The 25,408-nt window shown below is 40.6% G+C and overlaps 1 protein-coding gene across 1 annotated transcript in view; it reads right to left on the bottom strand.

The window, feature by feature from the left end:
* exoc4 (exocyst complex component 4) overlaps positions 1-25,408 on the bottom strand; it is a 117,384-nt gene that overhangs the window by 72,171 nt on the left and 19,805 nt on the right. Inside the window, exons 9-11 of the mRNA XM_073480568.1 lie at positions 17,058-17,203; positions 16,844-16,932; positions 384-480 (exon numbers count right to left, since the gene is read on the bottom strand). Coding sequence (XP_073336669.1) covers positions 384-480; positions 16,844-16,932; positions 17,058-17,203 — 332 coding nt within the window. The remainder of the gene's footprint in view (positions 1-383; positions 481-16,843; positions 16,933-17,057; positions 17,204-25,408) is intronic.

Raw genomic sequence — 25,408 nt, 5'->3', positions numbered from 1 at the left:
TTAGAATGTCCTGGTGTTAAACATTCCCATTGTTCACACAATTCACCAGAATAAAAACTAAATGATAATACAACTACATTTTAGGTTGTCAGATTGCTGTGACTGATTTATTGCATTGCAGTACTGGCATTCTATTCTTCTTCTACTGTTAAATTAACAGTAAAGGCTTGAAATGATGATTTACTTATCACTTAATTTATCTTAACTTGTGACTCACTACTTCAGCACTTTTTCATACAGTAAGCAGTGTCGCCTTTCAGATGAGTGCCTGCAGATGTCTTGCTGTTTCGTGTGTTGCTGATCACATTCCCGATAAACTAAAAACGCATCTTGAAACCACATTCCAATCAACTTTTGGCTGGATGTATCAGTCGGTGCTGTACCTGAGAAGAGGCTGGAAGATCACCGTGATGTTCCTCGCTCCTGGCTTGCACACAAACTTCATTTCTCCCCCTTCAATCAGGTTGTCATCAGCACCACCTGGAACATAGGAGACAGGGCTCAACCAAAGATGTCACAATAGATATCCAGACATAAGCTGTGTTCAGTTCCACAAGCCGTACTCACAACTCCCTGCTACCTGTTCAGGGAACATTGGTTAAGTGAGCTTCCCCTGACAAAGTTCCTCCGTTCAGAACATCCTTCATCGTCACCAATGTGGAAATCACCTCCTCTGTGCAGTAACCTAATAACTTAAACACCTCGGGTACCTGTTGCAGCTACTTTGGAAATTTTACACTCCTGAAATAAAATAAATGTGTCAATATGTAAATAAATGGGATTTGATTATCGTGCAAGATGTATGGTGTCATTCATGTTTAGATTAACGTTTTGCTGATTATCAACAAATTATTATTTTTATGCAATATTTATATAACCTCATTCTTGATAATTCAAAAAATCCACAACATTAGGGCCACAAGATATGGTAAAAAAAAAAGAAAAAAATCAAATGGTGACAATTTTTTATTTTCACTGAAAAAACGACTTAGTCATGAGGATGGGACATCTGTTGGGGTCTGTACCAAACTAACATGTTTTTTTTTTTAACATCTGGAAAACAAGATGTGTAGGCCAGGGCATCTCTGTAGCACTCCAGCACTTTATTATAATCCTGTTTTCTCACACATTTCGCCTTTATAAAAAATATGCAGCTTCTGCTATTTGGAAATATTGTGATTTTTAATATAATTTAATTAATTGTGCAGAATACCCAAAATGATGAAAGGTTGTTGTCAGTATTGTCAATCTTACACTTCTAAGGTAAAACGTGCAAAAATGCCAGAGTAGTTATAAGGTCATCAATAGCTTGTTTCCCTAGAGAGAGTATTTGCTTTATAGATTGTTTGAGCTTTGCTTTTAGGTAACTTAAAACCTCTTAAATAGTCACATCAATAATGATAAGTTAGTTACAGTGACAATACAGACAATGTAAACTCCTTTGTGAGCTCCAATGTCTGAGCAAAATGACTGATGACCTTCCCTACACAGTTCAATGTTCCATTTAAACTTAGCATTTTGTACTATATACAATTATATATTCTTTTGTGTTGTTTGTTTCAGAACAATTATTCTGAAACACTGTTACATATTCAAATATTTCATCAGTACAGATGCAGACCTCCAGCCATAATAAACACATCACTCAATCAGTGCAGCTCTCCATCACAAATCTAAATGCATCCCACATGCTAATACTGCTCGATGCCCCTGCGTCACTGCGTGGGTGAACCCCACAGCTAACAGGGTTAATCAGAAAATCATTGCCACGTAACATGCTCAGAAAGGAGTGGAGGCAGGGGGGGGGGCTGCAGACAGGGACGAGGCGAGATCATAGGGGAGAGAAAGAACACCAAAGCTCATTACCTCCACTCATCCTGAAGTAATCAATATAATTGATGGAGGAGAAATTGCGGCTCATTGTCAATACAGTAAACTGCAAAGCAAAAGGATTGTCTGTCTCTGGTTGTGTGTGTGTGTGTGTGTGTGTGTATGTAAAGGTTTTGAAAGAACACTATGCATGAATGCACACACACATGTTGACGTCTATGTTTATACAGTGTTCGCAGGCAAATTGAGATGGAGGGGGAAAGCAGCGAGACGGTGGCATTTCTGCCTTTGTGCAGAGGAGAAAATGTTATTCATTAGAATTTCTTGTTTTGGGTTTATGATTAAGTCCCATGGCGCTCAGAAACAATACATCCATGAGACTGGAAAACCAGACAATGCAATAAATAACCTTCTAGATTCAAAACCAAGGGAGTCTGATACATTTACAATTGAGCTCTGTGTGTGGGAGAACTTTGAGGAAAAAGTTTGCTTTTGAGAAGACCCTGAAAGAATAATACCATCAACACAGTGAATGCACTTTCCTGTTACATTCTGGTCAATTGAAATGAGGTGCGTGTCAAGTGTACATAGTAGGTTAAGTGGAACCACTGGACAGATATCAAACAAGACAGTGATCCTAGCTACTTTGATAGGCTCTCCAAATCAGCAAAGGTGTGTGTGCATGTGTGTTCAGAAATGGTGAGATCTCAGTTTGGCACAAAGCCTCGCGCTGCTGTTTTCTTCTGTTTCATTTCCATGTCCAATACGGCCTTTGCAAAGCTTGTGTGATGTAACACAAAAGACACTTCGCCATAGTGCGAGAGCCTGTTCCACATTACCTGCGCAGCCTGCCTCGCCTTGCATTCAAATGCATATCAACCCATTGTTCCCTGTGCCCGGATTCCGTAATACATTTCTAATGGAACAAGCTTCATTTGAAAAGTATAGGAGACAACACTCTCCGTATTTCCATTAAAATGACAAGAGAAGCTTTGGTTCCATCTGAAACTTTCAAATCAAGGGTTTCCGATTCTGATCTGTTGCCATGAAATTTCGCCGGCACGGTGAGCTCACATTCGCGTTGCTAAGTGGCGACGGAGATGAGGTCCGATTCACTCAAACTCTCTCTTTCTCCACCTCTCCATCCATTCATCCTTCCTTTGGTGCCAATTCAATTAAGACTCAATTACAGCCTCCTAAACAAAGCTGCTTCCAACGCACTCTCTCCCTCACACTCACTCACATTCTCACTCTTGCGCTCTCTCTCTCTCTCTCTCTCTCTCTCTCTCTCACTTTTCATCAACGCGGAAAGAGCTGGCTAAACTTTTGTTTCCTCGTCATTAACTTGCAAACACCCAAGTTCCCGTGAATAACGTCAACATGTCACAGACTCTGGGGAAGTTAGCATTACTTGTCTGCTCCAAGAGCCACATCTAACTGGCAACCACACACACAAACACACACACACACACGCACACCAAATTGACTACCATGTATGTATTCCCAATGACAGTGACCAATTTAATTTCATGCTCTAAACATCTGCATCCGTGTCAGACAAAGGAGCGAGGAAGAGACCTCATTGATCCATGGGGTCTGGGACCAGCTGCCAACAGGGCATAGCACTGATGAATATTAAATAGGCCGGCATTAATATGCATAGGATTCTTCAGAGTTGTCTAGACGTGACAGGGTGGCTCCGGTTTCAGGTCAGGATGCCACCAAACTGCTGCCAGCCCTCTCTCCACTTGCTGTGTAAAAGCGCCATTTTGTTTGCGGGAGCTTGTGTGTGTGTCTGCGTTTGTGTGCTCAAGTATTCGTTAGCGTTGTTTGGCCGAGTGTCTGTGCATTTGTGTCCCTCGGTGTGTGGTCTGATCCGGGATTAGTGGGAGGGGTGTGTGGAGGTGTGGTGCTCAGTGGGACGGCAACTGGAAGCTGGAAAAGAAGAAGTGACACATTCTAATGTGGCCAAATCTGCCTGAAATCCCCCTTGAGGACTACTGCTTTGTCTGCACACACACACATCTAAGCAGACATGACACACAACTTCTATCCATAAAAACATCCATGGATTAAAGGGGGAACAAACAGACAGGTTGATACACACACACACACACACACACACACACACACACACACACACTTGTGAGAGCCTAAAACAAATGGATCGCCCCAAACTACATAGATACCATATGCTCACACACTCACATAGTGACACCCCTCCAGCCCCCTGTGGTGCCATAGCATGCGCTCCCTAGCCCACATGTAATCAAGTCAGGCAGTGACTTAGTGAAATTGCATTAGCTACACTTTCCTGGGTTTGATGAGAAACAGGTTTGATCCTGTGATGAATTCCGGCCCTGCCCAGATTTAGGCAGGGAAAGAATGAACGTGTGATGCCTTCTTTAACACACTCCAGCGTCTCGCGGGACCAGTGTGATTCTGTGTGCATCTGCGAGTGTGTCAGGGAGGGCGAGATGAGGAAATCCAGACAGACGGGAGAGGGAAGGAAGAGTCATAATCCCTAATTTACAAGTGGATTGAATCGGTTTTGTGTTCGTAATTTAAATGTGTGTCCGTATGGAAAAAAGGACAGTGGCAAACAGAGAAGTTAGTCCAAATATTCAAAATGAAATAGGCAATTGCTGTAACTTCACTCCACTTCGTAGAGAGTTTAACGTGCAAATTTGAAAAACATATTGGAACTCAGTTGTTTGCAGTTGGTCTTTCTTGATTATATAACTTGTAACTGTATTTTCACATAAGATAAGCACCTTTATCTATTGTGTTAAAAAGTGAAATATCTTTAGACTGCATTTATCTGTCCATAACACGAAAAATTCTAATATTGCTATACCATGTTTAACAGTTGTCATTACTAAATGCATGTTAGCTGAAGGTTATTTGGATTAATAGTTTCTACCATGTGATTTTGAATACACTACTACAGATTATTACATATCAATATCAAGATAATGTGTTTGATAATGAGGACAATGTTAAATCTGCTCATGAAAGAGTATAATCCGTGTTTTTGTTGTGTATGATTTTTTTTTTCATGTCTGAATACTACACGACATGCATGCAAACATTGCGATCATGCTGCAATCTCTCATTCATAGCCAGTATGCCAAGGGTTTGTGTCAACTCAAGAGGATCAAAGATACCTGTGATCACTCTGGCTGGATTCTGATTGGGACTGGCAGGAAGGCGACTGGGTGGTTGGTGTAACTGACTCACAATCATGTCCCTCGAACACACACAACGTAGGTGCACAAAAGTGAAAACAATTGGCTGTGCTGGTCAGGAAGACACAAGTAGAAATTAAATCTAAGCACAAACACACTCAAACAAATGTGTTACACTAATAACACAATACAAATACAAATGGTAGGATTCAGCAATAGCTGCTCTCCACAGTATGTACAGTAATTGTTGGCCTATAATAGTAGAGTGAGACAGTGCTCTTCCTTTGATTGAAGCCCTTAATCTGTGCCGTTAGCCAGCGCTGCACATTTCAAGCTAAATTGTGCAAATAGAAAACGCCATATAGAATAATCCAATTTTCAACCTCAACGGCCTCATCTGTCTGTATGCTATGAAAATTACTTTGGGTGTGATCAATTCAGGTAATATCCTCCATGTACGAATCAGATACATTTAATCGGGAATCCAGAAGACTGTCAGTCGGCTACATATTCAGAGTTGAAACCTGCTGATCTAATTATAACGATTTCCATGTCAATAATGTATGACTCTCTGGTCAATTCCGGGCAACCCATTCCACTCAGACTGTCTTCATGTCTGATTGGGTCTTAATGAGAGCCCTCTATTATTAAAATTAATTTGATGGGATGGTATCTGCTGCTCCACCTTCCATGAGACCAGATCCACCGCTCAGGTGAGAATAAACGGTATAAATAAATAATAGTATAAATAAATTCAGGTGCAAATTGAGTTGGATTAATTATTAAACGCGTCACTGTGGCATACAATGCGTCTCAGAGGTCTTAAGTTTAATGAATGCACATCTGTCAGTGGTGGTATGACAACAATGCACTCCAGTAGTAGAATGAATATTAATTGTGCAAAATGTCTCTTCAGAGACACGAGGAAAAGTCATCCTAAATAAGGGACATTTCGTGGGAGGAAAAACCTGAACAGATGGAAATGTATGTTGTTTGTCTTTCAAACTTCAGCAATGACAGTGCAGTTTCAAACTGTTGGCAAGTGGTTACAGTGTTAGAAAATAAGCTTTGTGCAGGTTTCAGAGGAGTCTACAGCCATGCTAGCAGCTCTGTGAGAGTGTCCTTTGGCACAGTGGTACTTTGAGCGAAATGCAAATGCAAAAGCAGTGCTAACATGCTGTAAAAACTTTGAGCGGCTGGTGGCACTAGAGGAAAAGTAAGAGGAATACCAAAGTCAGTAGAATTTATCTTTTCGGGACCTTGAATATATGAAGTAAAATTCAAAACAATCAATACAATCCCTTTTGAGTTGGAGCAGATTACATGCATCTGTGTCTAGAGTCCAATTATCTCCCACAGTGCAAAGACACGCAGGTTTGGTGAACTAAAAATTCACTTGAGCATTGGTGTGAATGTATGTTATATTTGCAACCAGTTGAACTTCAGTGAACAGAGACACATATTTGTGCTGTCAACCGACTGAAAAACCATTGTGACAGTGCTGACCTTTGTGCATGCATGTGGTCACTGAACTTTGAGCACCACCTATTTCGCGGGGATGAACAGATTCATTTCACTTTGCCACTTTCTAATATGAGCACGCTCTTACCCGCCTCGGCACAATGAACGCTTGTATGTGAAAAGGTCTTTTTTTTATACCTCACCCAAAGGAATGGAAGCAACACCAACTCGTATATCTGAAACTATACTAATGGTTCGCAAACACCACCAGAAATAATGTGAAGAAAAACTGACGACCAAACATTGTTGATCCAAACTAGGCTTGTGCTGATTGGTGATCGGATCACATATTTTAACCAACTATCAGAACTAAGATGTTATAAAAATAATCTCTGGAAAGTGCACCAACTTTAGAGATATTTATGGTGGTTCGCCCGCTAAGCCCACGTGAATCAGCATGAGAGCTCAGCAATGAGCTACCAAATTTAAAATCCTTAATTACACACCAGTTTGCTGTCTGTTTTCCATCGATTTGACACCCCAAATCTCTGTTCTCCAAATGCCTGCTCTCTAAAACTTTTCATATGTGTAGTTAAAATTATGGCTATGATCTGGATTGTGATATTAAAGATACGATTATAATGTTAAAGTGAACATGATGCAGTGATATTCGTCATGTGGGGTGAAGACTACTGCGTAGGACATTTTATGACTTTTATTGAACATTACTCAACAGCATTAGTGGTAGGCGAACTTAACCATAACTGTCTCTGCTTCGACTCATACTCTGTGTGTCCCCTGACTTTTGAAGCGTGATAATGTAGGATGCTGTGCAAGATATTATGACACAATATTGTCACACCAAGCAGACACACAGATTTTAAAAGGGTCAATAGAAGATGTGTTTTTCCTCCCCCAACCCCCTGGCGATCGGATCGAAGATCCTGACCAAACCTGATTGGATTATATAAAAAGAGAAACAATCACCCAACCCAAATACAAACTTTATAAAGCACCACTATCATTAATCAATATATAAGTCAGAGGTGACAAAATAGTCTGTAAAAACACAAGGTTTCCTTTAACTACACCCATTACAGAAACTTCTCTGCCTCGAGAACATTTCATTATATTTTGAAGTAAACCAGCATCACTGTGCTCACCCCAATCATCAAGGGTTTAAAAACACTCTTCACTGACATGGTCTCTTGAATCTGTCAACCATAAAAAGAGAATTACGTATGAGTGATTGAGTACATGTGTGTGTGTGTGTGTGTGTGTTTGTGTGTGTGTGTGTGTGTGTGTGAGTGCAAAGCCAAGGAGAACTAATCGGCCAGAAAACCACGTGTCATCACATCTTTGATTGGACCCAGCAGGGAATCAAGACCGCATGCTGCACAAGCTCTTCTTTACCGGAAGAACCTGTTGCATGCTGGGAAAGCAAAAGATGTGTGTTGTTTATTTGCCTGGCTACCAGTGAGGCTGCTGCAGTGCAGGTGCCAAGGTCTCTACAGCCTCACATGTCCTCCCATCCTGTCTTCCCTTCTTCCTCCATTTTTCATTTGTTCATCCCTACATCTCCTCCAATCAGCCTTTCTGAGATTAAAAGTAAACACAGAGGTGACAGTCAAAGCCGCCAATGATGACAAGACCAATGCTGATTAACATTAGCCTCAGGTTTGGAAAATACACCAAGCTCTTTCTCTCTGATTAAATGTCTGCACTGTGTAAACTATTACAAGAGTGTTCCCCTTCTGTTGTCCTCTGCATCCACCTGTCACTTCTTCCTGCCTCCATCTTCTCAGTGCATTTAATGTTTGACTTATCTGTGCAAGTCACTTTCCAGGGTGGATGTCATGTGAAAATCTCTGTGAATTATGGCCATGTGTATGTTTTAGCATGAATGTCTTTGCGAGATAAAGCAGTTTACATATTGATATTTGGCAAAATGCTTCCCTATATCTTGCAGACAAGGGTTCAGTCCTCTAGCATGCCAACAGTGGGTTTTAAAAGGTAATTAAACTGGCAATAGACAAGTTTGCGGTTTAATTTATGATTAAAAGTTGCCACCATACATTTTTTGCCACAGGGCACGAAATCTGTCGAGGGAATGAAGTCAGACTGGCACCATTTTTATCTGATTTCATGTCTCTATTTTTGACTAAATCAATGAATAACAACAGTTTGTCCTGTGTTGTTGGTAGTTTCTACTCTGAGGAAAAGGTAAAGCGGTTTGGATGTCTTTGCGACAGTGGAGCTAACAATACCACTTTTTGTTTCCACTTTAAAATTCACTGTCGCTACTGTTTTCTTAGCTTAGCTTCCTCAGCATCGCGAGCAGGCTAACTTTGTTTCAAGCTTCAGAGGCTGAATACAACTACATTACAGACATGTGGTGAGGAGACAAAGGCACTTTCAAATCCAACATGGGGATGTATGTTTGATACGTCACCCTACTACAAAGACTAGCCATGTCCATGATTTGCAATGAAAATTAGCTTTCTCTTTGTTCAGATATTTTAGTTTGGAGGCCATCATTGTATAACTGAATAAGACATGGATGCAGTATCTAAATGCAATGGTTACTGTTAATGCATTAATTTTGGTTGACATCCAGTTTTACTCCTGGGCTCGTACCAAGATATTCATGACTTGTATTTGGATAATCATGTATGATTCATATTTTGTATAAAAATGGTGAGCCAGAGTGGCACATTGTGTAATGTACTGTAATAGCATCAATTTTGTCAAGATTCTGCTCAATGTTTTGTTTTCGTCCACAAATGTATGAAACCATTAGCAAAATGCTGGCAACTCTAATATCAGTCTTTAAATAACTGCCTGCAATGTCTTTTCCATTATCATGCTCCCATCATTCAGTTTGCTAACCAGGGGCTTGGTGAGGTACGATACAGTAAAATGCTGATTTTATTATTACAAGCCACAGTGCATTTTCCACACTGTCTCCATGCTCCACTCTAATTTCACCACCAGAGCTACTGTAATTCAATCACTGGTCCCACAGCAGAATCCAACACTGCATTTATGTGTGTGTGTGTGTGTGTGTGTGTGTGTGTGTGTGTGTGTGTGTGTGTGTGTGTGTGTGTGTGTGTGTGTGTGTGTGTGTGTGTGTGTGTGTGTGTGTGCTTGTCTTGAAAGATTAGGGGGTGGAATCACATCTCTAATGTTTTTACCAATCAACCTCCCTGAAATCTATGTACGAGCAAATTGAACATGATGAGCCCAGGCCAACACATACAGAATTACTGAGAACTATTGTAGGACATCTGCAGCAGTGTGTGTATGTGTGCCTGTTTTCCACAATATGCAGAGCTGCCCCATATTTGCTTTTGTGCTGAACACAAATAAAGGCTTTTCACAGTAATAGCCTGTCAGGTAACAGAGGTACCTTGCATTTTATCTACAAGCCCAGTTATGTCGCTGCTGAAACAAAGCGATTCATAAAAGGTCTGGCACCTGAGCAGGAGGGAAAACATGTCATGTTCTCCTGACATTCTTGTGCTGCGCAAAAGTATAGACTCGGTTACAACATGTCATTGAATTACAGCATGTCAAACGTGTCATTTAAGACATACCTTGGCATGCATTCTTTATGTAGTGGACACACACACCCACATCCTGGCCAGTATGAAAGCCCTCATCCGTCATAGATAATGACATGTGCCGTCATGGGTAATGTTCCATTAGGAATAATGGCCATTTGAAGGACACTTTTGAAAACAGAAATGGTGATCCTGATGACATTCTGTACATAGAGAAGACTATTAACCTGTTAATCCATCTTTTCTTAGTCTTCCCTTTGCTGCAGGGTAAGTCGTTAAAAAGCAGTATTGTATTCAGTTTTAAAAAAAGGTGCCTGTACTCTGTGCAAAACATATTTTCTTTAATTTCCTTAAGTGTTATTCGGAACTTTCTCCAAATTTATGACACGCTTGTGAATTGTTAGCAGATATAATATTACCTCTTTTAGATAATTTATGCCCATTAAATTCAATCTGCTGTTTTGAAGAGAGACATTTACTTTATTGAAAATAAGGAATCATTTTTATTTTACGGCACATACTGTAAGATGCAATTTAGAGTTGAGAATGGCCTGAAGACTTGGATTTCTTTTTTTTTAAACTTATTTATAAACTCTAACTCCACAGTCAAGTTGGTATTATCTTTGTTCATACACAAGAGCTAAGCAAGTTGGGGGGAAAGAAATGGCACTAGTACTTACTTTATGCAGTCTGTTTTTTCAATCATGAATTAATACACATCAGATTTAGTTAAATCATTCGACTGACATGACTTTTGGTGGGTCCTTATGAGCACTCAACATGTTGTTAACACCAGAAAAGAAAGATAAGCATGAAGCATCAAATCTTGACTGAGCGTCAGTGTACAAGCAATAACTGGAGGAAAAGAAAAAAAATGAGAGGCATGAATTGCAGCCAAGCAGGTGTCTTCCCCTTTCCAGCGCCATAATCCAGTAATAATTATTGACTTTTTCCACCGACAAGGGTTCCATCCAAGGTTCCGTTTATGAATATGATAAATCATAATTGCAAGGTCAGCGGAAGTCAAGTATTGATCACTCCACAAGATGAGTGAACAGCCATTATTCTTGAATTGCGACTACAAATGAAGAGAATGGATGATTGGATGAAGAATAATTGAAAAAGTGAGTCAGTGATTTTACATTTGTAAGAGAGAATAAAAAACTCATCTGAAAGTGGTAGTTTGGTGTAGAATTAAAGGGAAATTCCACCAATTTTCCACATTAAAGTGCGGTTACAGGTCCTGTAGTATAAAGTCTTTTGTGGCTCCAGAGGAAGCTGCATGTAATGTGATAAATTGCCTCCAGTGATTTCACCCAGTGACTATGTTGCATTGTGCCTATTGTGGGTGTCATGTTTTGAACAGGAAGACGAATGCGTGGAACAAAAAAAGGCGATATATCTGGTTCTGTTGTATCGATTTGGATTATTTGTTTTTAAACTGTCCAAATTGAGTCCAGTGGTGCTATGGAAGTGGACTGCATTTCAGAACCTGGTGCCTACATTACCCACAATGCAACTTAGCCTGAGTGACATCACTGGAGGCAATTTATCAGATTAGATGCAGCTTTGTGGAGCCACAAAAGGCTTTATGCTTCTTTTTTCACACATGCAGTAGTACTCCCCAAGACCTGTAAACATACTTTAGAGTGGAAAAATGGTCGAGTTACCCTTTAAGTTAAATTAGAGTTAGGAGCTGTCTGAATGAATAACATGGGATACTCTAATATGCTGTTTTTTTAGCGTAGTGTCTACCACTGTTTCTTAAAAAAATGCATTTCCTATCAACATAAGACATTTCCACCCCCATCAAACACAATCCCAGTTTGGCCAAAGTGTGTAACATCACACATCACTTGACAGGAACATGCTGTTTCTGCTACTTCAAGTTACATACACACAATCACTTCTGTGAACACGTGGCGATCAACATCTGCTAGCCCCACCCCTGATATCCCACCCACCATCACCTCCACCCTGCGTCTCCCACACGACATTTTTCCATTTGCACCTCTTCTCCCTCCCCTCCCTGTTGGGGTGTACACGTCAGCCTGACAAGGAACACCACTTCTGGTAGCCCCTCAGCCGTCACCTCCTCCTCTCCCCGTTCCTCCCCCTCTCATGGGAACATGATGCTATTATACATAAACAAGAAGCCCCTAATACAGTTGGCTTTTTTTCTCTATCTTAGACTGAGCATTAGGTATAAAAGGATGGGCAGAGAGATAGATTGGACTCAGCCTGACTGTTCTTTATGTTTGCTGGACACCCTGTGAACAAGTCTATTTGAATATCAAAAGAAAAACAGGGAATGTGTAAAATAGAATCGGAATCGAGTTGATTATGAATACATCTAAAGAGTTGAGGGAGGTCAGAGGTAGGAGAGGGTTGGGAATGGGAGTATATGTATGTGCCTGCAGGGAAAAGGGGACGTCTGAAGTGTGTGTGTTTGTTTAAATCCAGAGCAACCGTGTGGTGATAGGCAGGCTTTGTGTATGGCTGTCACTTGAAGGGGGGGGGGGGTCGTCACTTCAAACGTGTCCCGGGGCAAGGCAATATCACAAGAGACACAATGAACAGTTGTGACACAAGGAGAAATAACATTTTCAAAAAGGCTGGAAATGCATTACTGACTGCAGTAGTTATTGGGATATATTCACACTTCACCTGCCGGATGACCACTGGGGCGCTTCGAGTCATCCGCTGCCTATACACGCGCCATAGAGAGGCAATAAAAAAGCAGAGGGCGAGGATGTAAAAGCCTAGTGGTTGGGAGAAATGCAGGGGAATATAGAGGCATGGTAACACATCTATAGCTGGAAAAATTGTTATTTTCATAATTTATTCATAGGGAGTGTGATTGGATCGGGAAGCCCTGTGATTCTGAAGTAGTGGTTTGCCGAGGATGCAAATACATCCACAAACACTACATACACATTTAGACAGACAACTGAGGATCAGTGCTGAATATATGAACACCATATACATGCTCGAGCTGGCAGTCTCACTACATACGTTCGGAACACATATTCCAGATGTGGCTACATATGGAGCTGTAATAGAGTCTTTTAGATGAGGCATTGGATTAATTGAAGCGTACCAGGCGTGTATCAGTGAAGAAGGGAAGCAATTAAATCCCCCCTGTGTTTGCATGTGTATGGGAGGCATGTGAATACAGTGTGCGCCTGTGTAGCCGTGTGCATGTGAGTAATGATATATGGCGGGGGTCCTTACAACACTCAGGAGACATAAATTACAGATATTACAGATTAATTTCAAACCCATTAGAGATATGTGACTGTGGAGAGGTTAGAAAATCATTACACATTCTATTCAAGCACCGCTGCTCTGATTCTTATTTAAAGATCTGGGAGCTTGAACAAAGATATGAGACATATGGCAACCTCTCCAACATGAAAATGTATTTTATATTAGAGCAGCAACAGTTAATCGATTAATTGATTAGTTGTCAACATTTAAAGGCTCTGTGGAAATTCTGTGTTGTTCTGGAAACCGCTTGTTAGTTTATGTTAGCGGACTTGAGTCCTTCACAAGGAAATCTACAGTCTAGTAGCATTAAATAACTAAAACAAATCCTCCACAGGCTTGTATAGGTAACCGAGAGAGACAGGGAAGGTCTCATTTTTCATGTCATGTTACAATCTGCTCACATATGGCCAATAAAAAAGTGATTAATACATGTAAATCTCTACAAATTGTTCCATAGAGCCCCTATAAAATTAATCACCAACTATTTTCATAATCAACTTATCTGTTTAAAGTGACTATGTGGAACTTTTAAGTGTTTATGAAACAGTCTCATGATTCCTTCTCATGATTATAAATTAATTTTAATTAATTATTAATTTATTATTATTAATTAATCTGTACCGCTTTTGTCAAATGGGGCCGCTAGAATCAACAAAAACTGAAAGTTCCTTATAGTCACCTATGTAATTTTTAAAGATAAGGATTATGGATATCAAATGTCATAACTTCATCATTTTATGCCAAGAGACATTTGTGTAAAATTTATCTTGAATTCTTAAGTTATGTGTAATGTGAGGTCACAGTGACCTTGACCTTCGACCTCTGACCACTCAAATCTCATCAGTTCTTCCTTGAGTTTAAATGGATCTTTGCGTCAAATTGGAAGGAACTCCCTTAAGACGTTTCTGACATATCGCATTCATCAGAATGGGATGCCGTGAGATCACAGTGACATTGACCTTTGAGCAACCAAATCTAATCAAGTCCAAGGAGACATTTACGCCAATTTGAAGAACATTTTCTCAAGGTGTTTCTGAGGTAATGCGTTAACGAAATTGGGATGCCATGAGGTCACAATAACCATGATCTTTGACTGCCAAAATCTCTCGAGTCCAAGTGGACAAAGGTGTTCTTGAGATATTGCTTATACAAGAATGGGACAGCCGGACAGTCAGGCAGACAGAGGGATGGACAGATTCCAGCTTCCAGCTTTTTAAATGTGAATATATTCCGGTTTCTTTACTCCTTTATGACAGTAAACTGATTATCTTTGGGTTGCAGACAAAAGAAGATATTTGAGGACATTGTCTTGGGCTTTGGAAAACACCAATCAACATTTTCTGACATTTCATAGACCAAACAACTAACTGAATAAGAACAAATATGAGACATAAAAATTGACAATGTGTCATTAGTTGCAGCCCTATTTATATCAGTATGTGATCATTCACAAAAGCACAAAGTGCAGCAAATATAGCAAAAGCTTCTGCAAAAACTGCAGTCCTGACTTTGTACTCTATTTAGTGTGTGACCATTTTTTTTCCTTTATTAATGGTGCATAGCTGGATTTAAAGTGAACAATCAAAAGTTTTATTTCCAAGGCTGCTTTGGTGAGCATCTGAGTTAATAACTATATTGACTTGAAGCAGACCGTTGAGAAAAGAAGAGTTTAGGAAACTCCAAGTAGAGAGACTAAGAGACACACATGACTAAGCTTCAAGTGTTGAGTAATCCCGCAGCCAGAAGAACTCATCAACTCAATCTTTTCCTCTCCCTCCCTCCCTACAGTAAGTTTAATTTGAAGAGAGAGAAAAAAGTCCCTTTCCACACCGTCTCAATACATATTTTTCTAATTTCTTCCTTCAGAAATCTCTTAATGGCTTCTTCGCTGGACCCTGATGAAAACAATGACTTTTAACCTTCTTCTACCTCCCTCCTTCCCTCCATCCATCTTTCCCCCCTCCCTCCATCGCAGCAGACTTATTTCACTTTCTAAATGATTTCTTACTCCTTCAATCTCTTTGCAGCCATTCAGGCCCCGGCTTGGGCTTGTGGCCGGTGCGACGCATTGTGACAGGTGAAATGAAAGCCCAGAGAAATCTCATCTTCTTATAAAACGCTCCAAGGCATTCAGCCAGTCAAAAAAAAATATTTTTTCCCTCTTTCTTTCTTAGGCGCCGACAGACGGAAGAAAAAGAGAAAAAAAAGTGAGCTGTTATTTGAAGACCATTTGGGGTTTTCCTTTATCCGCAGTTAATCAATGCTGTTCTTTTTGTGGCAGGGGAGCTGAGGCAGTACATTTTGCATACATTTACAGACCAGCTACTGTATGAGTGCCACTTTTTTGACTACAGCCTGCATTGAAATGTCTTCAACAGATGTAAGACAAGTCAGTTCTTTGCTTATTTTTAATCTGAATACAAGACACCTAATGAATACTCCATTATTTAAATCATTTACCCTTAATAGTCATAATTAATTTTGCAGAAATTGCCAAAGGATGATTTTCGCCTGTATAATGTAGTCATCTCTGCAGATAAGTACTTTACTGTTATTTTCTCGCTCCATCTGCTACCTTTTCTGTTTTATCCAAACAATGTCAATGAGGAGCTCGGTGTGAAAAAAAGGAATAGCAGCAGACAAACAGCGCTGTCAGGCACTGCTGATTGAAACCTCAAGGTCACAGGCAGAGAAACAGAGAGCCAGGGAGTGAGAGAGACAGAGGGAAACGGAAGAAGTAGGAGCAGTAGAACAGCTTAGACTCTCCAGGGTCTGGCTGTGCAGCTCACTCACCGTGCTATTTTGTGTGTTTGTGTGTGTGTTTGAGTGAGAGGTTTTCAAGGCCTCTCCCTGTAGGCGGATTCTGCAAAGTCACCCTGCTCTCTGCCTCTCGTCAATCTCTTCCTCTATCGCTGTCTCCCTCTCCACACCCGTTGTCTGCCTTTCTTTTTTCCTGAGTGTAACTTCTCGACCCGCAACGTGTCCTTCCTATCTCCACTGCACCTTTTGTTATACTGCTCCCCTCATGCTCTCAATCCGCCTCTCCATCTCCTCAAATCCCTCCGTCAATACGGCTGGATCCTTCCACACCCTCCTGCCTCCACCTTCTCTCTATCCTGTTCCCAGTCAAGGAAAAATACACACCTGTTTGTCTTTTCAATAAGCTTGTAGGCTCCTATTTTTTCTACTCTTACACAATTTATACACCTCGAAGCTCCATCACTCCTTCCCTCTTTTCATCCTTCTGCCTGACCTCAACTTTCACTATGAGTTCCTGCTGCTCTTTTCTCTCCCACACACTGCAAAGCCAGCCCAATTTATCCTTTTTTCTCTGTCATATTTTCCCATGTCTTCACCGCTATGTCAATACTTTTCACACCTTCTGCTCTGTCATCTCTCTTCCTCTTCTTTCATCTCGCTATCCTTCCACCCATCTTCATGTCACAACTCCAATCCAGCTGTTCAGGGAGCCATCACATCCTCCACTGTCTTTTTTTCGCTACACTCCATCCCTCCATTCCCCCTCCTCACCTTGTAATTCTCCGCTCTTGCTGTAGAGTTCTCGCCTCTGCTCCCTCAAGTAGGCACTCATGCTGATGGCATGGGAAGATGATTCAAACCTGCAAAACACACAAAAGGTTCAACAAGTGGAAATAAGACATGACAGCACAACACATAATGCAAAAAGAAAAATATAATTGCAATAAACAATGGTCTTGGCATTAGCAAAGGGTGTGATCCTTACTTGAAGAGCGACTGCTTGGCACGTTGTGGTTTCTTCTTCGCAAAAAAGGCAGCAAACTCACTGCCAGTGCTGGCATAGGAGAGTTGAGCCGATGGCTCTGTGGCACTGCGGCTGTTCTTCACATCCAGATACTCCATAAGCAGAACCTGATCAAATAGAACACTAGGTTAAAAGCTTAAAAGCAGAAGAAACTAGGAGTAGGGTGTTACTATTTTTAATTGGAGAGGGAGCCAATGCAGTTGGTTTAACGGACAAATTTGTGAACGCCGAGTCACTAAAACAGTCCACGAAACACAAGAAGAACACAAGAAATCAAGATAATTTCCTGGAATATTGCAAAGTCGCCACTTTCAAAAGGGTCTATCTAATGTTAGCCCCTAATTTATCACATTCATAAGCGTCCTCCTGATTTTATTAGACCTTAGATAATGTAACATGAGTATTCAAGCTTATTAATGACTTTAGAGCTCCCGCTAACACTCATATCCTGTAAACTCTGCTCTGTTCACTCAAAAACTTATTCACAAGTACCTTTTTAATCCATAAGGCCTTTGTACAGGAGGACTACTTTGGGATTACTGGTAAAAAGAAAAATGCCCCCATTTACATATATTAACCATCAGACTATGCTCCATCTCAGTCAAGCTCGCTGCAAAAAAAAATGCATCAACCTTGAATGCATCAGTAGATCTCTGTAGCACTGGTTTCAATTTTGTTATACTGTTCCAATAATATTTTGTGCAATGATTCTAACACTTTCTTATCACTTTTAATGTAAGATTGCAATTAAAAAAATACATTGGTTAACAGACCTATCTAGCCGACAAGCTATGGACATCCCTCATAGGATTTGTACTGAGCATGGCTTGTAGTATTACTATCACTACATATGTATCACAAATGCAATACAAAAAAAACCTCCAAACTTTGAGACAGAAAAAGGCCATCGACATGACTGGGTGCCATAAAATTCTTATCCCTCCTTCTATTTCCCTCATCTGTCTGCATGATCCATTGTGAAATCCATCAACGTCTGATCATGCTTCATGAAAATCTTATCAACTTCTAACAATAGCTGAGGACAAGCAAGTTGAAACTCTGGCCAGACAGGGAAAGTTAACTTCCTCCACTCTATCATTTTATCTGCACATTCCCTCTGTCGCTTTCATTGGCTCTCATTTTTCAAAATCTCGCAGCGCTTCATCTCTCATTTCTCACATTTCTATTTTCTCTCTGTTGCTCGATCTACCTCTGCTCATCGTCCCCTTTCTCTCTCACCCTTCCTCATTCCTCTCTCTCTGTGTGAATACATATGTTCTAAAATAGCCTCCCATATCTAATAGCTTCATAATTTAGCAGGGCCATTTAGCCTGTGTGTGTCTAATTCTGAGGCGCAGTGTGGGTCAGCCCAGAATGGGACAGGAGTAATGGCCAAGCAGATGGAGATCCATCCCGACCATAATGATGTAATTAGCGCTGCGGAGAGTACACCCCCGTCATGCATGGGAAAGCCTTCACATGCAAGCGCCGATATTAATTCTAGTGCGCATATATGCACAGGTATCCATGAAAAAATAATCCATAAGCAGGTAGATTTTGAGATTATGAGATTTGATGGATTACTACAAGAAAAAACACAAGCATCAATACTTCTGATGAAAAGTTACATTTGTTTGGTGTCATAGCTTTTGGTCACAAATGTTCATGTAAATATGCAAGTCTTACACGTGCACACAATCTTCAATCGCACATGTAATTACTCTCGAACAGACTTCCCCACATCACAGTCAGCCCTGGAGGCCATATCACACACACCCTCTCTGACCAGCAACACCAGGGCCTCCACTTGCCACTAGCCTCTTGCTGCAGCTAATCCTATCAGTGTATTAATTACTAATGATGAGCCGATGGAGCGAAACCCCCTACTTGCTTGCAAGCAAACGCCCAAGTAGACTTAATGAAATGCCAGCACTGGGCTGATGAAGGGGCTCCGACCCTACTTAAATTGCATTAGCCCAGAGACAGAGTGAACTTTGGAGGCAATTAACTGGACTACTAGGACAGAGAGAAAGATAGAGGAAGAGAGGGGTGGGAGGCAGAAGGAAACACAAAAGGAGAGATAAAGGTGGGACAGAGTTGTGAAAAACAGAAAGAGCAAAGGATTATAAGTGGAGAATGAACACTGAGCAGAATGCTAAAGAGAAAAAGGGGAGGGAATGGAGAAAAGACAGAAAACAAGAGACCAAGTTAAATAACCAGTACTCGCTGATTTAACACCTTTAAGTGAAGAGAGTTGGTTTCCCCGCCTCTACTTAAGAATCTCCTATTTATTCTGGCGAGGGCACACGCCTTTAGATGACAGTTTCACCAATCTATCTCCAATCAGCAGCAAACCGTGTTACAGAAATAAACTCGCAAAACTAAACTTTTTAAACGTCACGTCAAACTTTTAAAGCCGCCTCAATAAAAAGTGCTACATTGGTCCTAACAAGGTTACTTTGTTGCAGAGCCAAACCACGGCAAATTAACGTTTTCTTTTCTTGCTAAAAGTGGATAGGATGACAGCAGCTAAATATATTTCAATCTTATTGTGCAGTGTGCAAACAAATTATCAAGAATAAAAGAACAGTTTTAGACACTTATCTTTGTCCTTGTTTGTCAAGAAAGTGACTCGAAGATAAGATGATACCCATTAGTCTCAGGTGAATAGTAATCCACTAAATGCTGCAATAAAAGAAAAAAAAACTTCACAGTTCACAGGTTTTTGGATGCAAGTCTGTCTCCCACTTGTAAAGTCCAGTGTACTGTAATAAGGAGCAGTAACTGCATTTGAAGAGCAACACAGTGAACATGTCAGATGAAAGGAAAAGTAATCTAAGTTATTTGTTTTGTTTGATTCAAAAGTTTCTCTTCTATCTATTGAAGACTGTCTGCAAATCACTAATCACTACAATTACTCGTATGACCTGGATGTACTGTGCTTGTCTCCACGCAATGAATAAGACAATCTCCCCTCTCTTCCTTCCTCCTCCCTCTTACCCATCAGGTCAAGTATATGAAATCTCATTAAAATCGCTATTACTCAAGCAACAAAGAGGCCTGGATCCTATTACTGTCACCTGTGTGTGACCGCACAGCTCGTCAGTGAGACACACTTACAAAGTGACAAAGAAGTATTGCATATATAAAACATATATATATATTGGGTATGAATGAAAGGAATTGGATTGGATAACAAACAAGGCATTTGGACAGGAAGACTTTCTGGTGCTTTTACCGCAGAATCACATTTAACAAAAGATTAAATTAGACAGGGTGAAGTACAAGTATACATTGAAATATGTGCCTTTAATAAGGAGACAATGGGGACACAGAAGCAAGTGATGCCGAAAGGAAGAGGTGCACCCAGAGCATCACATCAACGTAAAATAGCGCAGAGCCACAAGTGACGAAAATAAACTAATTAATTAGTTTACAATATTAGGTTGTGATGGAGCCCAGAGAGCGCTTCTGAATGGGAGCCAGTTTAATTTAGTAGCATTGATAACTTTTGACGTAACTGGCTCCACTATTGAGGATGGCAAATGGGAATTCATGGAAATTACGCAAATATAATTGTGACATATTCTCTCAGCTCTCAATGCCTTTCATTTTGGCAGAAGGTAGTATCAGAGGAAAACAAACTCAAGTCTTCTTCCGCATTTGCTTCTTTGTCCAAAAAGTTCAGGTTGGAAATCCTACATTTAAATATCAAAGCATCCTCACGGCAATTTCTTTAGCACAGATTGATCTTGGCAACTTAGACAAAACAGTAACTCCATGCTACATTTGTTCAGAGAGTATCCACTGTAACTTCCACTAAAAGGTTAGAAAGAGTTAGAGAGACAAGAGAGGAGGAAATGGACTTCCTGAATTCACTAAAAACCAATATCCACGGGTGAATCTGTGAAACAGTGGATGTTAAAAAAAAGAGGTGGTATGTAAAGATGTGAGACATGGCAAATGGCTCTTCACACTAGATACTAAGACTACGCTCAAGAGTTCACATCAACTCGAGTGTGTGTGCATTTTGTGTGCTTAGGTGCGTGAGTGGGCGAACATGCAGAACTCACATCTCTCTCAAGTGCTCCCTGACAAAGACAATCATTTCCACCACAAATATTCAATGTAATTCTATCAACCAAACAACCTCGTTCCACACTTGTGCGGCTTGCGTCTCGTCCCAAAGTTAAATCAGTCCACTGGGCTGAGTGCTAAGTTCTATTAAAAAGGGGGAAAAGCATCATTGAAGTCAGCTTTTGTAATTCATTATCAGCACTTCCATTTATTTCCTCCAAACCAGATGTCCTGATCTCACCCTTTGTGCTCAGAGAAAGTGTGCAATCATCCTCCATCATGTCCATTAGGGCCCAAACACCCAACAAATCAGTACAATTAAGAAAGCATGACTCAAAGCCTTGCAGGTGAGCACTTGAGTCATCGGAGGAACTAGGCAGCCATTTGCCTAAAATTAAAGAAATAAATATCACTTTATTTTCTCTTCCCCTGTTTCAAACCTCACCTTCTTATTAAGACATGTCAAAAGCAGCCGAGAAAACAATCTGAACAATTTGTTCCTTTCTCAAGGCTTTATTGAAATCGGCTGTTTTCCCACTAAATCCCTCGGCTGGTGTCTCGTCACAAAACATATTGACTGATATCTCTTGCTGCTAGCTTGAAGTAAAAGTCTAAAGTGTCCTTGGCGTCAAAGAAAGTGTTCTTTATACACCCTGTATTGATTGTGTTCCCGAAACTTCAATAACCTTCACAAGTTCTGACAGAGCTTCAGCCACAACTACTCCCGCAGCACTGAACTACCGCTAACCGGTGGGGGTTCCCACCTGGAGCGTACTGCATCTAGTCAATCTTTTGAAGGCTATCTTGTTGACGGAGGAAAGGAAGATGTGCCTGCGTGTTCACTGGAACCCACTTTATTTCTCTCAGTGTCCTTGCTGTGTCCTCAACATGCTTTTCTGATGCAAAAACTTTTATATGTGAATTTATTTGCTCTAAACAAAGAAGAAAGAGGGAAAACAGCATAGTATATCATGTTGAATGCCGTTTCTATGGATACTATTCTTTAAGAATATGTGTGCTTTTATATAGTGAAAACAACAGTCAATATATTGAAAGGGCAATGACTACTGCATGTTTTAACTGAATAGCAAAGGGGGATGAAGCAGGCTGAACATACCTTAACACAGGCCAATGATAATATTACTATTCACCATAATTGGCTCTAATTATGAGTGAATTCTGCCATTAGAAGTCTATTTCTTATGTTGCTGCTTTCAGAGACTGTGTCAGTCTTCAGAATTTGAAAATACTTAATTCTTGTAACCGTAACTATACAGTTAATCAAGTTAAAGGGGCGGCTGTGGCTCAGTGGGTAGAGCAGGTGACCAGCGACCAGAAGGTCACTGGTTCGAACCCCAGCTCCCCTGGGCGGAACTGAGCCACATGCCGAAGTATCCTTGAGCAAGATACTGAACCCCGAAATTGTTCCTGACGCGCAGTTGGCACCTTGTGTGGCAGCCCCGCCGTCAGAGGGCCCTGCGATGAGCTGGCGACTCGTCCAGGGTTATACCCTGGCCTCCGCCCATATGAACACTGGATTTGGCCCACCGAAAGGGGGGATAAAGCGGCAACATTCCCGCGACCCTCACGGATATAGCGGTCAAGAAAATGAACTGAACTGAACTGAACTGAAGTTAAAGGGGTTCAGATATATAGATATTTGGGCACCCTGTATCTCTGAGATTATCTGAAAATACTGATGGTTACAGAGCAATAAATTCTCTCATTTACAACTTTATAAAACACTAATAACTTGTGCAAAACACCTGGCTATTCAAGCTGCATTATAAAATCTTCCCCTAAAATGATACATGCTGATTATCCTCCAAGAGCTGGAAGACTGCACTAACCTCATCTGAGATCTTTTTAATTTAAAGTTGAAGCCAAAATCGTGTTAACAGTGCAGGACACAATATTGTGTACCCGTCTGCAACACAGAGTCATAAATTGGATCAACAAGTCAAGGAAATTATTACAAAAACATACATCAGCAGTTGATTAACTCTTCTGAGATGTTGATGTAGTAGATATGGGTGGAGTGAGGGAGGGTGGAGCTGAGAGACAAGAGACTTTGTGACACTGTGGAGATGGTAGACTCCACTGCGCTCCAGAGATATTTAAATATGACAGCGCTTTGGAGGGCAGAATAAATGTGACACATTGATTAAAATGTTGGGCGAGAACAACGTTGCGACGTCTGTGCCTCATATCTAATTAAAAGAGATCATTGTCTTCTGGCTGCTCTCTGGCAGTTCAATTCGCCTCGTTTTCACTGTGTTGATGAGCCGAGAGAAGGCACAGCATATCTAAGCCACATGTATATTTATATACTTTTGGCACAAACACCCCTCCTTCGTTTAGGTTAATCTATGGGAATAAAATGATTCATCTGTGGAACAAATTTAGACTAAGCTAACAGTGCTCTTGTGAATAAAAAAGAAAGAGAGAAGCAGGGACAAGATCAGGAATTTATAAAAATGTGAAACAACAAAATTTGTTAGAAATGGAGGGTGGAAATGTGTTAAAAGATATCCCCAAATCCTACGAAAGTCACACTTTTCTAAGGCAGGTACAGGTTCAATTTAATCAAAGTTAGTAGCAAATAAAATCTTACTCTCTAATTGGAGCCTACATTAAAAAATCTCAGTCCTTGTTACAAGCGTTCTTATCTCTTGCTAGTTGAAGTTGAGAGTTGAAAACGTTAATATGCAAAAGTTCGAGTTCTCTAGCAAAATTTCTATAATCAAGAAATAAGTGCTTTCAGCATCTATCCATATTTTCCTGAATACAGCCTCAAAGTTCCTTGTCTGCGGAGAGGTGGCCACTCATTAAAAGTGTGATTTGCACTCTGGTCACACACTGGCGGCAGACAACGGACACGGCAAGCAGTCACCCAGCCACAAATCCTTGCAGCATGCGCAAATGGCGAGCTAATTAACAAACTTGCACGCCTCAAACCGAACGGCCGACAAGGTCAAAGGGTGACAGAAGTCAGTAGCAAGAGACACTCTGTGCCAAAATATATATTAAATAACACTCCCATTGAGTAGTCTTAATGAAGAATGCATTGGTTTTATGAACTGTGATCTTTTATGAGCTATGTTACGTAATTATCTGGTAGTGTATTTTTACTTCTATCTCGTAATGAGTAAAAGGAAACTTGTGGGTTTTCTTGCTTGCCATCTAATGTTGTTTGGATAGCATTTTAACTCAGAGAACATCACATTAACACTGCCACTCTCAATAGCGTGATGCTATTATACTGTATTTTTTGAAGAGGAAAGCATATTAAACATTTATGTATACACACATTCAAGTGGCTCTGATGTCTTAGATAAAACAGACTGCTTTGAAGAACAGGATAGTTTCTGATGGCAAAGGAAAAAGGTGCAATCATTGATAGAGATAAGGAGTAGAAAAGGCACGCAGGGGTGTAAACTTAGAAATGTAAATTCAATAATGGTGTGGATAATCAATAGATATACTCACACACATTCAACAGAAAGCCACTTGAAATATTGCAAAGTGGCACTGAAACACTCCTTCCAGCATCCAGTCTTTTATGCCTAGAATCAATACTTCTACACTGAAATTAACAGGCAGCAGAAGCGTCTCCAGCATTTCTGAACAGGGATTAAGACCATTACATTGACTTTCAAAAGCTTGTTTACCTACTCTCCATTCTAAGCCTACCAGGCCGCAGTCGCACATTGATGAACGGCGCTGTTCTGCCGAGGACTTGTAACTGGGTGCGCCCTATGTTTCTGTCGGCTCTTGCATCTGTCTGCTGGTATGTCATGTGGAAAGGTCAACCTGGTCTCTCCACCTCACAAAGTGTGGAAAAAAATAGCACCTACCGAGAGGTTTCTGTGCATGTCAGAGATGTGAACTGCAATAAGCATGAGGCACAAGACAGGCAGGTATTCAAATGATTTAACTGTGGGGGAGAAAAGATACCAAAACTCAGTCTTCTTATGATAACGCCTTTGTAACAATTATCACTTTTAAAAAATGTGATAGGCAACATTTCTGCATTAAAATGTCTAAAAACGACCTTTGTTATATATTTCGTTGAGTTGTGTACTTTTATTCAAGATAACAATGCGTTTCATGCAGTCGCTTGTCGCTATAACTTCCGATTAAATATCAGACAATATGTCAGAGACGAAGGAAGTCGGCGAACGTGACTAAACGTTAATTGAACAAAACTTTAATACATAAGGTTGTCCATGAAC

This window comes from Pagrus major, chromosome 14, assembly GCF_040436345.1.
Source record: "Pagrus major chromosome 14, Pma_NU_1.0".
Classification (NCBI taxonomy): domain Eukaryota; kingdom Metazoa; phylum Chordata; class Actinopteri; order Spariformes; family Sparidae; genus Pagrus; species Pagrus major.
This window is presented reverse-complemented; position numbering and strand designations above follow the sequence as displayed.